Below are 17,701 nucleotides of genomic sequence, written 5' to 3'. Positions count from 1 at the left end.
AAGTAAAAAGTCGCCACAAAAAAAAATAGTAAAGTAAAGTAGAAATATCCGAAATATCTACTTAAGTACAGTAACGAAGTATTTGTACTTCGTTACTTCCCATCTCTGGGCTATTGTAACTGTAAGTGAGGTGAATCATCGTTTGCACATAAAATATATATCTATATCTATATTTATATATATATATAGCCTATATATATATATAGGCCTATTTATATATATATATATATATCGGTTCGTACAAACCAGGGCGTAAATACTGCCATAGTTCACTTCAAAGTATTCCATTGATTTCTACAGCATCATCTCACATAGATTTCGGTTGTATTTGTCTGTGCAGGATTTAGGGTCGGTGGATGTGCATGTGTATTTTTTTTTTTTTTTTCGGCCGTCTGTAACTCACAACAGTCAATGCACTGATAACAAGCAACATACAAAACAAAACATTGTTGCTTTTACTTCTACAAACAAACATGAAATGATCAGACAAGAAAACATGAAAACAAAAACAACAACAATAACAATACTAATACAATATATATATATATATATATATATATATATATATATTATACTATGTATATTATACTATATATTATATACATTAGTGATGCTATTGTAAGGTTGACAAGTTCACTAAATTTAAGTAGGTGATATCAGGTAAAATGGGCCATCAGGTAAAATGGGCCATTTAAGTTTTGGGGGTCCCAGCCCCTCTGGAATTTAGAGCCAATGACTGCAAAGGATTTCAAACTGTTATCTTAACTGTACTTGACAAGTAACAGGTGATTTGATTGGTTTATGGTTGCTATGGTGGGCGGGGCAATAATTCAAATCAAGACTGCACCAGAAAGCTGCATGTTAAGTAGCCTGGCATACCAAATCTAACTAAACTATTATAAGGATGATAAATCTATATAAAAAAAAACATGCACATAAAAAAACTATGCTTAAAGTGATGGTTCGGAGTAATTCACCCTAGGGTACTTTGCACCATGACCTCGAGCCAAACACCCTCCCAGAAGCTTGTTTCGCCTGGGTCTAACATTGGGCGAGTTAGCGTAGAGTAGCGTTAGCCGCTGAATAGCTTAGCGCGGGGCTAATGGACCCACGTTTGTATCTCGTAAATGACCCCACTAATAATGCCCGAAATGATACCAAAGGTCTACACTAGTACAAATAGGTTATGCACTCATAAAACGATGGATTGGAAAGTTTGTAAGTACACCAGAAGTTTATGAACACTTGCCTGCTCTCTTCTGCTCTCTGTTGCTGCTGCTACCTGCAGTTAGACTCACAGCAGCAACAACAACAGCAGAGAGCAGAAGCCAGCAGGCAAGTGTTATTTACATAAACTTCTGGGGTTATTAGTGGGGTCATTTACGAGATACAAACGTGGGTCCATTAGCCCCGCTCTAAGCTATTCAGCGGCTAACGCTACTCTACGCTAACTCGCCCAATGTTCGACCCAGGTGAAAAAAGCTTCTGGGGGGGTGTTTGGCTCGAGGTCATGGTGCAAAGGACCCTAGGGTAAATTACTCCGAACCATCACTTTAATATCTGTCTTGATGGCATCAATCAGAAACAATGTTGTTAGTTTGGTATATGAACATATTTTTTAAAAAAACAATGTTTTTCTTGGTGGCCCATTTTACCTTAACCCACTGAGGTAAAATGGGCAACATGGTTTCAGCTAAAATGGGCCATCATCTGTGTCACTCACAAACACACATACACATGTTTGAGTGAGTGAGTTAGTGTATGTGTACGTACGTGCGTACACACACACTCACACACACACACACACACACACACACACACACACACACACACACACACACACACACACACACACACACACACACACACACACACACACACACACACACACACACACACACACACTCACCATGACCTCCCCAACAGTAATAATGGTAGTAGATATTGTTGTGTTTTCATCACACACAAACATATCAGTTATCAATTTTGAACGTGAATTTGCACATTTCGTTCTAAATGTGTTGTTCACACACACACACACACACACACACACACACACACACACACACACACACACACACACACACACACACACAAAACACACACACACACACACACCACTGACATCAGTTCACTGATCTATGCTGTTCCATAATGGACTTTTTTATGCACATTTGAATATGTGGGTTTGCACCCAAAATGTTTTTTTTAATGGCACATATGAATGTTTGTTTAATGCAATTTAAATGTTATGTGGCTGTATAAGCAACTGTGTTTTAAAATTAATATTGATGATAAATTACTATTTCCCTTTGTAGTTTGACTGGCCCATTTTACCTGAACAGCTGGCCCATTTTACCTGAAACTGCTCATGCAAAAAAAGTTGGCACAGCTGATGTTTCAAGAACTGTAGGGCCTAAATAATTATATTTTATTACATAATTATCATTAGTAATCATAAAAACACAAGGAAAAGGCATATATGGTATTGTATTATTGTCCCAAACGATTTACCAAAAAGTGGCCTTTACCTACCTGTAAGTTTATAAATAACTGATTTGTCGGGTTACGATAATTTGCCCCATTTATGATTCTGATTGCTCTCTTTTGAAGTAAGAAAATTGGATTTGTGATTGTTTTATATTTTTTAAATCCACATGTTAAAGAGAACAAATGGTTTAAGATACTCCATATCTGATGCTCACAGAACACAGTTTCGGTGTCAGGCCGACTATGCTGTGCGTGTGGTTTCCTGTTGCAACAGTTTCCGGTACATTTCTACAACCACAGCTCTGAAACATTTCCAGTAAGATGTAGCCTAATTGATGTGGGTATTGAAAGGGTATGCTAGATCGCATGGGCTGATTTTACTGCTGCCTCTGTGACCCATTCTCTTATGTGTTATGTCAACGTTATTCTTAATCTATTGATACGTGTTCACGGAGACGTTTTTCTCGTTTTTTACGTGTAAATGTCACGTTATTTTCTCAGGGAAAGGACGCCGGGAGGCGGCCAAAAAGAAAGCTCCATAAACCGGGAGGCGCCCGCAAGGCGCCCGCAAGGCGCCCGCAAGGCGGCCCGCTGGGGACGCGCCACAATAATGGGTTGGCGGAGGTTGGGTTTAGGAAAAACCTTACGGGGAAAGGGCGCCTTAAACCCCGGGAGACGCGCCACAGTAACACGCGAGACAAAACGCCATACGCAGGGACACCATCCCCGGGAAACAAAGCGCCGCACACAGGACGCGATCCCCGCTCGCCCGGGTGAAAGTCCTGTGTTGTTTGACCCATCCACCACCCAGACCAATCTCCCTACTCGGATTTTCGGCTTTTTATATTACTCCCTACCATTTTCGTGCTGTGGCCACAAAATATGCTTCCCATTGAAATACATTACTTCACATTTTCGTGTTGTCCGCCACGTAAAAACCGACAAAAACGTCTCCGTGAACACGTATCAATAGATTAAAATAACGTTGACATAACACGAACTGCCGTGAGACCGGGTTGGTATGTGTGTTTGTGGCCGTGTGTGTGTGTGTGTGTGTGTGTGAGAGACGGCTGGCCAGCGAGGTTGTCAGGTGCTTGTTGAGTTTAACTCCGAAAAGACAGTTGACCACAGGTTCCCGTTAATCTTATGATGGACATGTGTTGTGATATTTAAACAAACAATCCGTCAACGGCGAAATAAAAGCCTCTTATTTACGAGAGCGGTCTGAGAGACCTCCGGTTTACAGCGTTGTGTCCGGGCGAGACTGTCCGAGCGACGAGCCAGCGGCCGGGGCAGGCGCTGCTGGTTGTCGCGTTACTTTACGGAGCTTCTCAACTCCGAAAACTTTAAAGCAAATTGTCAATTTAGCAACGATTTTCGCAAGACTGCCTATATTCGAAATCAAAACAGTTAATTTCTCGCCTAAAACGTTGTCAGAAGTGAATTTAGGGATGAATAAGATGGCGAAAATGGATAGAATTGTCCCGTTGTTGGCCTGTCTATGTACCTGCTATGGGTTGCTACTCCCTCTTATGACGTCATCACCCAGTTGTAAAAAACATGCTACCTTTGAAGAAACACCAATACATTTTATTTTAACGCATTTTAAGACAGAAATGTTTAAAATATACATATTGAGCACTTTATTTACATATGAATTGGTTGTGGTGGTTAACCTGCACTTTACACTTTAAGCCCTGACAGTCCTAGTGGCGAAGATCCAATAGTCGCAGATGGAGTTAGCAGGGCTCCAGCATCCCCAGATAACAGGAGGAAATTGACTTCAACTGAGACCAAAGAAACGGAGATGCTGTGGGGAGCCACGCTCATAGACCAAGTGGATCCAACAAGGTGCAGTTCTCTAGCTAAGCTCTGTGGAGTAGTTGGTTATGTCCGCAGAGCTGTGAAGAAGTGGTTGGCCCGTGTAGGCAGGGCCTCTACGCCAGCAAAATGGGAGGCAGTATTGACAGTAAAGGAACGCAAAGCTGCATTCCATGACCTGTGTCTAGCTGCCCAGAAGGGAGTTACGTTTCCTGTGACGACACTAAACAGACTCGTTGTCAGCAGGGATAAAGCTTCAGGGCTCCTGAGATGCCATGGTAGGGTCCAGGCCATTACCCAGGGAGAGATCGGTGTGCCCCTGGTCCCCTACAATGCGTGGATCAGCACCCTTCTCAGACGAGAGGCCCATGAAGCCAACCACGAAGGTGTTGCTGGCACACTCCTCCGGGTGAGGTCTAAAGCATAGGTAGTGCTCAGACCAAGGATTGCCAGGAATGTCATTGACTCCTGTATGCACTTTCGAAAGACGAAAGCGAAAATGTGCAAACAGGTGATGAGTGAGCTTCCCCTCGAGCGAACTGAACCTGCCGCACCCTTCGAGTTTACGGCATTGGACCTTTTCAGCCCCTATGTTGTTAAAGATACTATAAGACGAAGGACAAAAATGAAAGTCTGGAGTGTGGTGCTCAGCTGTATGGCTTCGAGAGCTGTACATGCTGACATTGTGGAAGATCTGTCAACGGAAGGATTCCTGAAAGCATACCAACGCTTCACAGCTCTCAGGGGTCACCCAAGAAAGCTCTGGTCGGATCAAGGGACCAACTTTGTGGGCGCCAGGCCAGTATTACAGGAGCTTTATGAGTTCTTAAGTAGCATTGACAAGGATCAGGTCCAGGAGAAGGCGGCAGCTGTGGGAACCGACTGGATGTGGGTGTTTCACCCGGCGGACTCTCCCCACCGAAATGGGGCAGCTGAGGCAGCTGTCCGTGTACTCAAGAGAGAGCTGAGCAGTGTCGGCAAAGAAGGTAACCTGACGGCGCTGGAGTTCCAGACCCTCCTGTACCTGGCGGCTAACCTGTCAAATGAGAGACCAATCGGTGCCAGAGCCCAGGTACAAGATGAGGCCGTGGAAGTCATCACTCCCAACTCTCTTCTGCTCGGTCGTGCAGGACCCAGGGGGGACTCCCGAGGGTTTGAATATCCAACTTACCCTGTCGTGCGCCTGAGAGCAATCCAGATCGAGGTCGACAAGTTCTGGAAGCGGTGGAGCCAGCTGGCGGGTCCGGGCCTCTACATCCGTCAGAAGTGGCACGCGCTGAGGGGCCACTTCAGGCTGGGTCGAGTCGTGGAGGTGTGTCCTGACGTGAAGGGCGTAGTACGAGATGTGAGAGTAAGAACATGTCGAAGCTGTCCGGTTTTCGGCGGACAGCCCAAGAGAAGCCGAGGTGTGGAGAACTATCCCTCCACCATCCTCCACAGGGACGTTCGGAGGTTGGTGGTCCTGCTTCCAGTGGAGGAGCAATAAAAGACTTCCCCACCATGGTGTGTTTCGGTTGGTAAAGGACGGTAAAGGATCCCCACCATGGTGTGTTTCGGTGAAGGATCAAGACCCCCCCACTACCATCCTCCCGGAGGCTGGTGGTGTGTTTCGGTGAAGGAGGTCGTAATGTCAACGAGGACAATCTATGTTGTTTATGGACATTAAAACTGCCTTGAACCTATAGTTATTCATGTTGTGACATAGTACGTTCATATCTAAGAATGCAATGTTATATGCATAGTCATGGAGAGAATTTCATGTCTAGAAGTTTAACTGTTTATTATGGTGGCCTATTTGGATTCTAGAATCAGTAGGCCAAGTGGGAGGTGTAGAACTTTCCAGAAGGTGTTGCTATTGTTTGTTTATATATATATATATATATATATATATATATATATAAAAAGTAATGGATGTTATGATTATGTTCTGGAGTATTTGAGAAAATAAGTGTATACATTTACTACCTTATTCCAAATGCAGGCATGTTTTATGTTGTATTTCGTATATGTTATAATCATGTCAGGTTACAGGTTTGTTTTATTATCATTCCTGGTCACCAGACTGTGTGTCTGCTCAATTAGTCACAGTGCGCAGGCGGTTCGCCTTTAGTTTTTTTTTTTTTTTTTCATTCAATTAATGGTCAGGACTGGTACGCCTTGCCGGTGAGTGACTATAAACTAGCAGTTTGCTAGTAATTCAAACCAAGAATTAATATCATATGATTGTATAATTTCATTGGTTAATTCTGGGTTTTGTGTTTGTGTTTTCATTACAGGTTTACAACCTGGCTTGCTAACTTACTAACTTGCTAACGTCACTAACAAGCTGACCGGCTAGCGTAGCGGTAGCAATCAGGCTACCTAGTGCAGGGCTCTCAAGTGTCACGCATTGAGCGTGACAGTCACTCATTTCGGTCTTTTGTCACGCACTCCCGCCACACATTGTATTTCTCACGCGTAAAAATTATGTATAATAAATTAAATATGCCGCAGCGCCCAAAATTTCTCCGGCTGCGCCGGTCTCACTATGGAACCGGCAGGAATCAAACGCGTCTGGCCGTTTTACAGTTGTGCGGAGGCTCCACGCAGAGCTCTTGCAGTAGTCTACATAAGTGGCCTGATGTTTATGCTTGTGCGCTGGTGTTATGGTGCTAAAACAGTATCATAAGTATTTGTAACTTGTGAAACACAATGCACAAATAAATGCAGAGGGATCCGTATCTGTAAGGGCAATGCACAAATAAATGCAGAGGGATCTGTATCTGTAAGGCCAATGCACAAATAAATGCAGAGGGATCCGTATCTGTAAGGCCAATGCACAAATAAATGCAGAGGGATCCGTATCTGTAAAGGTGTATCTGTGTCCGTGACTCTTATTTGTAATTCGTATTTCATCATTTGTAAAAGAACTTAGTATTTTTCAATTTGTGCATTGCCCTTACAGATACAGATCCCTCTGCATTTATTTGTGCATTGTGTTTCACAAGTTACAAATACTTATGATACTGTTTTAGCACCATATGGTGTGTGCGTCGAGCCACATGTGTGTGTGGGGGGAGTGTGTGGTGGAGGGAGAAGTGAGAGAGTGACGGCGATTATCTTTGGAGCAAGTACCGACTCTAGAGTCATAGTGAGAGAAACAAAGTGTCTCCTCCTGTTCTTTCTGACCACGGTGGGAAATCTGTAGCAGGAAAAGTTAACCCTCTCCTTGATTTCATGTTGTTTATGGAGAAATAGAACCAGGAAACGAGTCAGGGGAAATGCAACGCTACCAAGCCCATAGACCGTGACCAAGCCACGGCTTGTAGCTTACATTTTTAATGTCTAAATCGAGCCTGCCACTTATCAGCTTATCAAGATTTAATGCAGCAACCAATGAAAAAAAAGCAAAGCATACAGACACTTCCCTAAACATTCGCTCATTCAGAGACCAGAGCAGGGGCGCCGCCAGGAATTTTGGGCCCCATGACCAAAAATCTAATTGGGCCCCCTCTGCTGTTGTCACCACATCTCTAGGACCTAACTGTCCCATCAAAAGCTTTACATAACTCTAATTAAAGGCTTGCAACTGTCTTGCTGCTTGTAGTTCAATACTAGTACTAGCACAATATTTGCTGCTGGTGATTTGTACATGCATGCAAGCAGGGGTTAAATTGGAATTTGTTATGTGGGGGGGCTCTCCCTACGGGGGTCCGGAAAAAAAATTGAAAAATAAACCATTAAATGGCACTTTCTGGAGAGTTTTGTGCAAAGAAATGGAGAAATAGAGTCTTACATGATATGTGCAAAACTGCAAGGTTAAGAGTCTATATTTTGCATTGTTGTAGTATCAACAGGTATTAGGGCATTAAGGACAAAATAGACATGCCATTTCAGGCTTGTGCGCGGGGCTGAGCCCCGAGAGCGCCGGGCCCAATTTAACCCCTGCATGCAAGTCTGTAGTATGTATTTCACTATTTGATGCAAGATTGCCATATACCAATAAATAACACTAACACTACAGAACATTGACCCAAATTACCTAGTTCTGTATCACCACCACTTGATTACATACATTAGATACGATAGATTTTTTGTGTTTGTGTGTGTGTGTGTGTGTGTGCGGCAAGCTTCTCAAATAACTTTTTGTGGGTGAGTTGTCACTCTTGCCTGTCTTCAAAACTTGAGAGCCCTGCTACTAGTGTGTGGATGCTTATGTGTTATGTGTGTGCAATAAAAGTTCATAAAGTGGCTCGAGTTGTATCCGCCGTACTTGTCCTGAAACCCTTCCAGTGGGGAGTTTATTGAGCTATAGTGGTAGCTAGCTTAGCAAAAACTGGACACTGTCACAACAACATTGTACACATTCATGAGGTGTGTGTGTGTGTGTGTGTGTGTGTGTGTATTGGGAGAGGTAAGGATTTTGATTGCATAGCTTTGTTGGTGTGGGGTCGGGGGGGGGGGTGGTTTTAGGAAGGGGGAACAATTGAGCACATGATAGTTTTAATTGTAAATTAGGTGTGACTGTGGTTGTAAATTTGTATATTTTAATGTTTTGTATTTCACTTGCATGGAATTTTTATTGTGTTAATGATCTGTTAAGGGACTACGGGAGGAAAATAGCACTTGTGCTACAACCTGGCACAATGCATCTCTCCTTGTTCTTATACAAGGTTAATGTTAACTTGTGCATTGTCCCTGTTTAAATAAAATGAATCTAAAAAAAATAAAAAAAATGGGCATACTGCACAGGCACAACACTTTGGCTTTAACACGATTGAACAGATTTGAACCCTGCAATAACGTGACACTACTGGCCACCATTGCAGCTGGGGAATGAATGTAACACTTTACACTGTAAAAACAATCATCAATAAAGGATTTTAAGCCAAAAACTACACAACCGCAAATTTTTCCAATAGGAATGTAATCTAAAATTGGGGAGAAATTCATAACATCAGCAACCAAGATAACTCATGTGACGTTAGCATCTAGCTACATGTAGCATTGTACATACAATTTAAACAGTAACGTCGTTGCTGTTGTAATCTTGGCTGCCGATGTTGTTAATTTCTCCCCAATTTCAGATTACTTTCTTGCTGGAACATGTCCAGTTGGTTAAGAAGCCTTTATTGGTAATTTTTCACAGTAGAAAGTGACAGTACTTTGTTACAGGAAGACTCATGGGATTGTTTTCCAGCATTTATTTGCTGCTGCAGAAGACAATATACCCCATTAATTGCCTTCTGGTCTTTTTCTGCAACTCTGCTCCCTCAGAGATGCAAAACGACACCGTGTGGATTTCATTCTTTTTCTTAAAATACATGTTGCAGTGAATGATGACCATGTCCACATACAGTACAGTATGTTTGGTGGTATGTAAAAAGCGTGATCTTATAAAATAATAGTTTAAGTTGAAAATGATGCAGAATGACATTATCCAGTGAATATTGGAGAGGTTTCAAAAGAGGAGATTCATGGTCCCCAGATGATGAATCTGAATTACTTAAAACAATCCCTTGACTTTTCCCCTAGCGCCACAAACGTATTCCCTTCTCTGGTGAAATATATTGACATCTACTCGATACATTGGGATACAATTTGACACAGATATTCATGGTCCCCAGAGGATGAATCCCAGTGAATTCCTTGACTTTTGATCAAGCACAATCATCAGGTCAAAATTTAAATTCATAAACTATCTTAAGCACTATTTTATCAGTGGAATGTGATAAGTTGAAAAAGATGAAGAAATTAGATGTTAGAAGATAAAGTTAAGAATATACCACAATGCAAGACAATAGAATACAACTTGAAATGTATATGTCTTGAAACGACAGTTTAAAATAAATGTCAAAGCATACTGGAAGTCCTGTAAAATATGTCTCTTCTATAGCTCAACATTACCCCAAATACGCTTAAATTGCAAATTTAGACAAGTGACATTTACTTGAACTACATCAAACAGCCTTGAATAGTCAGCACTAGATATTCAGATCCATACCCAAAACATACCCAAAACAAGTCAGACTTCAGATTGTACATCTAAATGTATGATTATCTCACTTACTGAGAAATTGAGTTTTTGCAGTGAGAAGTTCTTTATTCTTCTTCAGTTGTACAAATTGAGTCAGAAAAAAGTGCAGCATGGAAATAACAAACTCCCAGAGCCTCACAGGAAGAGTGTGATGATGGCTGAAGATACCAGCAGGAGGATGCCACAGGGACCAGTTGGTATGACACTGTTACACAAGTTCCCTTCACAGCAAGCCATGGCACCTACGCATGCTAAGGAGGTTTGGCAGCCCTTGGTAACCATGTTATAACCTGCAAAAGACGGTAAGAATACTAACTTCTAACCAGTTTAAAGAAACATGTCATGACATGTATAATAGCCACCAAGCATTCAGTACAGCAACACATTGTATCAGATGCCTGATGATTGATTTTCATGTGTGCAATAGGAACATGTTATGTGAAGGAACAACTTACCGTCTATTCTGAGAGAGAAACAGCGGTTGAAGATGACAGGACAAGATTTGGTGTCAGTGCAGGATTTAGGATCAGTGGCTGTGCATGTGTAACATCTTAATCCACATGCTAGAAAATAAGACATACCAAATTTCACACATCACTTATCACTTTTGTTTTTTACCTGTTTTCACACAGAGTTTATGTTATGTTGTGTTTTTCAAGAATACACTGACAATTGCCTAGTAGAGAGGACAGAAAAAATAAAAGGAAGTTAGGAAATTAACAGAATTTCTTGTCACTTATTTTCTTGGTATGTTTTCGGTTTTTGGTATGTATGTTTTTCACACCATGAGGTGAAGACCACAGGAAGTCAGTGGTTCAGAGCAAGAATTCAGTTTGACACCAATGGTTTAACCACCATAGAACCACAATGTTTTACACTTTGCAAGCATTGAACAGTGGTATCAATTCCTCTCATAGCGAAGCATATTTCCCTTAATGTAAAGCTATTGTTTTATCTTTTTGACACCACTTCCCTTTTACATTTTATAATAACCTTTAAACATCAATGCATTTCTTTTCTTTAAGTTACAATGTTTACTCAATGCACATAGGCCTAACTCAAAAGCTGTTCTTACCTGTAGACAGAGTCATAAACAGGATCAGAGCTCCATAAAGCTGCATCGTGAACGGAGAGAAAAACAGATTGTTAATCACCCAAGTGAGAGGAGAACTGGAGAAAAGCCTTCTTCTTTTATACCAACTTCTTTCAGAACTTCAACATTTGCATTTCCTCACAAAGCCTTCTCCCATGTGACCTGAATAATGTCACACCTAAAGTGACCACATTATCCCTGAGACAGCCATGCACCGCTGTCTCGACAAATACAGAAGAAAGCACTTTTACTTCCTTGTGGTTCTCAAAATACATTATTAAATCAGCAAGAAATACATCTAGTCAGGTGCTCCTTCATCAGAACAAATAAAGCTCTGAATAAAAATAATGATCAGAAATAGAGTGGACATTAGGTACTGAAATAGAGAAGTTTAAGCCATATGGAAAACTTTGACACAAAGTGACCTACTTGCTGATCCATTAGTCAACCTCTGGCCAGTCTACCAGATGGTATCATGAGTTTGGCATGGTGCTAGAAAAATCAGGTTACAATAAACCGTGAATAAATGGACTATCATCCCCCCAGATAATAGTCTGAAATCTTAATGCTGCTAATTCATTATTAATCATCAATAAAACTGACACATTTTGTAATGTGATACAGAAGCTATACCCTTCTCAACAGTTTGACAAATATCACCAGGGAATTGTATGTGGGAACATGTATTTGTTTCGAAACAATCAAGCATGTTAGCCTTGAAATCATCTAATTTCATCATAATTACAGTAAATTAAAATTATCTATTGATAATTTGGCGCAATATCAGAAATTTAACAAGGGATACTTATAAATAATAATAATAATAATAATAATAATAATATTATTATTGCAGATGAGATAATGAGACCGGAAGTAATTTAGAGTTTCAAAATAAAAGCGGAACAAGATAACATTAGACAATTATTATTCTACTACATACATCTAATATCCATGAAATCCATGCGGTAGACGGTACCATGATGGCATGCAAAGAGTTAGAAGAAAAGTGTTTAAACCCTGCACTCGACTTCGACTAGTTTAGATCGAATTGACATAATATTAGTTAATCTATGACAGTGCATCCATTTCATGAGCTTACGTAATGTTTTCATTCGCAGAAGATCAGCTAGATAAATGCAGTCTAAAAAAGAACAACACATTTTCTTATCTCTCTAACCACATAAACCAAATGGTTTAATTTTGAAAAAAACAGTATCCTTCTCACGTTAGCTGCGTCATTTACGCGCCTGTGTGATCTCAGCACATGCGCCGCTATGTTTTGAAAAGCCGGGGCAGGCTAAGCTGCTTGCTATGGTTAGCTTCCCGTTTGCACAGATTTCTATACATGTGTTCATGATTCATCCAATATAAGAGCAAAATGAAAACATGCCAAAGTCTCTGAAGAAGTCCTGCACCACTCAGACCTCCATTAGCAAGTACTTCGGAGGTCCGAGCAGCAGCAGTCCCTCAAACACTCAGTCTGGGATTAACCAAAATCCTGCTCAGCTTTCGAGAGGCAAGGTGAAGTATGCCACACACACACACACACACACACACACACACACACACACACACACACACACACACACACACACACACACACACACACACACACACACACACACACACACACAAACTCTTAGATCAGGTGTAGCCTACTTAACTTAATGCTAATTACTGAACTTTAACTGATTTTGTACTGCAGAAGAAACTTTCCTCTGATAATGCTTTTGGATTGCCAACAAAACGAGCCAAGCTTTCTGTACAAGACCAGCAGGTGGAGGATTTAGACTGTGAGCCTGCATCCTGTCAGAGCACTAAAGGTGAGTGTGTGCACCTCAAAAACAGAAACTCCATATTTCTTCTCAACCCTCCCTCATCCATCCCACTCACAACCTCACACATTCTTCCTGAAATATCACATTTCTCCAAACAGCATGTGCAGTAATGTTAAACCCTCCTGTTATTGTGAGTTGTTTAGGGGAGATATGAGACATAGCTGCTTATGATGTATTTTGGTTGTTTAAAACATGAAAAATTTGAATTTTGGCAGATGTGACCATGGACTGTATAAATGTGACAAAATGTTAGTCTGTCTCAAACTGTTGATTAAGGGCACCAAATCTTCCTTAATTCATTCAGGTAATAATTGTGTATGAAAAAGAGTAAAATTATTTATATACCTTACAATTGTACTTTATGCAAAGTTTATTTCTTCTCCCTCCAGAGACAACGCTAAGATCGAGCCGAGGAGCAGCCGGCCTCTGCTCCTCCACCTTAGAGAAGCTGAAAGGCTTCACCTGCTCGGCTGAACCCATTGATACCGCTAGCAGTAAAATCTGTGATAAAGGAAGCATCGAAGGAAGCCATGAAAACAGTCTTCAGCAGACAGCGGAGGGTAATGAGGATGAAGAGGAGGAGGTCAAAGAAAAGGAGAGTTCAAGGCTGGCCGCTACAAAACAGGTAATAATAATAATAGTAATAATAATAATAATAATAATAATGCATTTTATTTATAGGCGCATTTCTAAACACTCAAGGTCACCTTACAAAATCAGGAATAAAACACTCAATACATTAAACAAGCAATCAGAGAAACAAGCAATAAAATAACATGATAATACTATTAAAACTATTGGGCCGAGTCTACTCACTTTTTTTAATTCTTGTCTTAGTTTAGGTTCTGTCCCGGCTGCCTTTAAACATGCTGTGGTCAGGCCCCTACTTAAGAAGCCTAATCTTGACCCTACAGTGTTGACCAATTTTAGACCAGTCTCCCATCTGCCTTTTATGTCAAAGGTTTTGGAAAAAGTTGTTTATATACAGTCACAAGCCTTTTTGCAACTGAACTGTGTGTTTGAAAAATTTCAATCTGGTTTTAGATCACGTCACAGCACTGAGTCTGCACTGCTTAGAGTGCACAATGATATTGCCCTGTCTGTAGATGCTGGGAATCCGACTGTTTTAGTGCTATTGGACCTCACAGCGGCGTTTGATACGGTAGACCATGCAGTCCTCCTCTCGCCTTTGATCAGTACTGTAGGCATCCGAGGCTCGGCACTTCAGTGGTTTAGCTCCTATTTGGCGAATAGGAGCTTTTCTGTTATGATTGGTGACTGTTCCTCGCCATCAACCCTCTCTCTCTTTGTGGGGTACCCCAGGGTTCAATTCTTGGCCCAATCCTGTTTTCTTTATATATATTGCCGTTAGGGGCTATAATAGGAAAGCACAACTTATCTTTTCACTGTTATGCAGAGGATTTGCAAATTTATTTGCCTATCAAACCAAATGACCGTGTCGCATTAGACTCCCTGCTTAGTTGTATCAATGACATTAAGTTGTGGCTGTCACAAAACTTTCTAAACTTGAACGAAGATAAAACGGAGTGTATCATCTTCAGTACTTCAGGCCGACAAACCGTCCATCCTTGAGTTTTGGAGCACTCGCTTCATATTTTAAGCCAGCTGTCAGAAATTTGGGGGTTACTTTTGAATGCAACATGAAGTTTGACAAACAAATCAGCAATGTTGTTAGAATGAGCTTTTCCCAGCTCCGTCTCCGGGCTAAAGTTAAGCCATTCCTTAACAGGCATGATCTAAAAAAAGCGATCCATGCTTTTATTAGTTCAAGGTTGGATTATTGTAATGCTCTCTATGTTGGTTTGAATCAAACCTCCATCTGCGTCTTCAACTTGTGCAAAATGCTGCTGCTCGCTTTTTAACAAATACATCTAGACGTGCACACATCACTCCCGTTCTTTTCACCCTACATTGGCTCCCGTGCGTTTTAGAATAGATTTTAAGATTTTATTTTTTGTTTTTAAGGCCCTTAATGGCCTAGCCCCGGAAGTACCTATCCGAGAATTTTTAACCCTGCGTGAGCACAGCCGGTCTTTGCGGTCTTCTAACCAATTGGTTTTAGAAGTCCCCCAACCCCCAAGGTACAAACAATGGGGTGATCAGGCTTTGCCGGTTGCTGCCCCGAGACTCTGGAACAAGTTACCCCTGATATTCGCACAATTACAGATGTTGCTCTTTTAGGTCTAAACTCAAAACCTACCTGTTTAGAATGGCTTTTAATACGCAGTAGTGGTGTGACAATTTCCTCTTTCTGTTTCTATGTAACCTTTTTATGATTTTACTGTTTTCTACATTTCATTCTTCTTATTGCAACATATGTTGTCTATTCTTAGCTCAAGATGTGAAGCACTTTGGATACCTGTTGGTTGTTTTAAAGCGCTGTACAAATAAATTTTGATTGATTTTTGATTGATTGAATAAAAGAATTAAAGAGAGTAAGCCTGTCTGAAAAGATGAGTTTTTAGGTGAGATTTGAAAGTGGTTATGGACGTGGAGTGTTGAATGTAGTGGGGCAGAATGACTGAAAGCTCTAAACCCCATGGTAACCAGACGAGCAGGTGGGCGGATGAGCTGGATGGAGGAAGATGACCTGAGAGAACGGGTAGGTGTCTTAATATGGAGAAGCTCGGTGAGATACTGAGGGGCAAGATTGTTTATAGCTTTAAATGTAAGGAGGAGGATCTTGTAAATGATGCGGTATTTCATGGGGAGCCAATGAAGTTGCTGCAGGACAGGTGTTATGTGACTGATGGAGGGGGTTCTGGTAATGATGCGGGCAGCAGAGTTTTGGACTAGTTGTAGTTTATGGATGGATTTTTCAGGTAAACCATAGAGGAGAGAGTTGCAATAATCTAGTCGGGAGGTGACCAGGGTGTGAACCAGAATTTCAGCACTGTTGGGGGAGAGAGATGGGCGCAGGCGAGAGATGTTACGTAAATGGAAATATGCTGACCGAGTGATGTTATTGATATGGGACTGGAATGACAGAGTGCTATCTAGGATGACACCCAGACTCTTAACCAGGGGGGAGGGGGACACAGATGAATTGTCGATGGAGATAGAGAAGTCATTTATTTTTGAGAGGATTGATTTGGTGCCAATAAGGAGGAGTTCAGTTTTGTCACTGTTGAGCTTGAGAAAGTTTAGGGAGAACCAGGATCTGATTTCCTGAAGACAATTTGATAGAGAGGTGGGAGGGAGGGATGTGGTAGGTTTAGTGGATAGGTAGAGCTGGGTGTCATCTGCATAGCAATGGAACTGAATGTTATGTTTACTGAAAATATGGCCAAGAGGGAGAAGGTAGATAATGAACAGAAGGGGTCCAAGGACAGAACCTTGGGGAACACCAGAGGAGAGGGGGGAAGAGTGGGATCTGAAAGTTTTGAGTTGGAACAACTGAGTACGGCCAGAAAGATATGATTTAAACCAGTGCATGGGTGTATCAGATAATCCAATGGAGGCTAGTCGGTCGATGAGGATGATGGGAAATTGTGTCAAAAGCCGCACTTAGTTCCAGAAGGATGAGGATTGTTAGGAATCCAGAGTCCGCAGCCGTGAGGAGGTCATTGGTTATTTTAACAAGAGCTGTTTTGGTGCTATGTAGGGGACGGAAACCTGATTGGAACTGTTCATAGAGAATATTTTGGGAGAGGTGGTCATGAATCTGAGAGGCAACTGTTTTTTCAAGGATTTTTGAAAGGAAGGGGAGGTTGGAAATTGGGCGGAGATTGTTGAAGTTGCTGGGGTCAGCTCCAGGTTTCTTGAGAACGGGGGTTATTGCAGCTGATTTGAGGGATGACGGAACAATACCAGTGATAAGAGAGGAATGGATAATTGCAGTTATAAGAGGGGTCAGGGAGTGAATGCAAGCTTTAACCAGTGTAGTCGGGAGAGGATCAAGTTGGCAGGTTGATGGTTTAGATTTGCGAACAAGGTTGGTTATTTCAGCAACAGAGGGAAGGGTAAAGTCAGAAAAAGGATAACAAGAAGATATTTGAAAATCAGAGGATGTTTTGAGGGTTGAGATCTCCGGGGCTAACTGTTCATGAATACGGTCAATTTTAGTATTAAAAAATGTCATAATGGAATTACAGGAATCAGTGGAGTAAAAATGAGATGGAAGAGAATCAGGTGGGCGTAGTGTTTTATGTACCAATGAGAAAAGTGCTTGTGAGTTGACAGAACCTGATCTGATTAAATCTGTATAATAGTTGGACTTTGCAGTGGAAAGAGAATCTTTATAGGAAAGTAAATGGGTATAAAACATTTGTTTGTGGATGGTGAGACCAGTCTTTCTATAGAGGCGTTCCAGTTGGCGACCTCTGGCTTTCAGTTGGCGATGTTCAGAAGTAAACCAGGGTGCAGACTGGAAGAAGGAAACAGTCCGTGTTTTGGTGAATTGTTGCCCAATTTAAATGTTGA

The 17,701-nt window shown here is 41.4% G+C and overlaps 2 protein-coding genes across 5 annotated transcripts in view; one reads left to right on the top strand and one right to left on the bottom strand.

The window, feature by feature from the left end:
* Positions 1-10,342: 10,342 nt before the first annotated feature.
* LOC120560031 (lymphocyte antigen 6G-like) lies at positions 10,343-11,641 on the bottom strand. The gene is made up of 3 exons (XM_039802136.1): positions 11,403-11,641; positions 10,783-10,890; positions 10,343-10,617 (listed from the first exon to the last, which is right to left on the bottom strand). The coding sequence occupies exons 1-3, from the start codon at positions 11,446-11,448 to the stop codon at positions 10,463-10,465; spliced, it is 309 nt and encodes a 102-aa protein (XP_039658070.1). The 5' UTR covers positions 11,449-11,641; the 3' UTR covers positions 10,343-10,462.
* Positions 11,642-12,288: 647 nt separating this feature from the next.
* The window catches only part of msh3 (mutS homolog 3 (E. coli)), a 58,712-nt gene continuing 53,299 nt past the window's right edge, over positions 12,289-17,701 (top strand). The window contains exons 1-3 of one of the 4 annotated variants that reach the window (XM_039802134.1): positions 12,289-12,941; positions 13,126-13,243; positions 13,648-13,883. In XM_039802134.1, the coding sequence (XP_039658068.1) occupies positions 12,807-12,941; positions 13,126-13,243; positions 13,648-13,883 (489 nt within the window). In that variant the 5' untranslated portion in view covers positions 12,289-12,806. The remainder of the gene's footprint in view (positions 12,942-13,125; positions 13,244-13,647; positions 13,884-17,701) is intronic. The other 3 variants (XM_039802132.1, XM_039802135.1, XM_039802133.1) reach the window with 3 other exon arrangements.

The sequence above is a fragment of the Perca fluviatilis genome, chromosome 6, assembly GCF_010015445.1.
Source record: "Perca fluviatilis chromosome 6, GENO_Pfluv_1.0, whole genome shotgun sequence".
In the NCBI taxonomy this organism is placed as follows: Eukaryota; Metazoa; Chordata; class Actinopteri; order Perciformes; family Percidae; genus Perca; species Perca fluviatilis.
The sequence above is the reverse complement of the archived record's forward strand: the minus strand, read 5'-3'. Positions and strand labels throughout refer to the sequence as shown.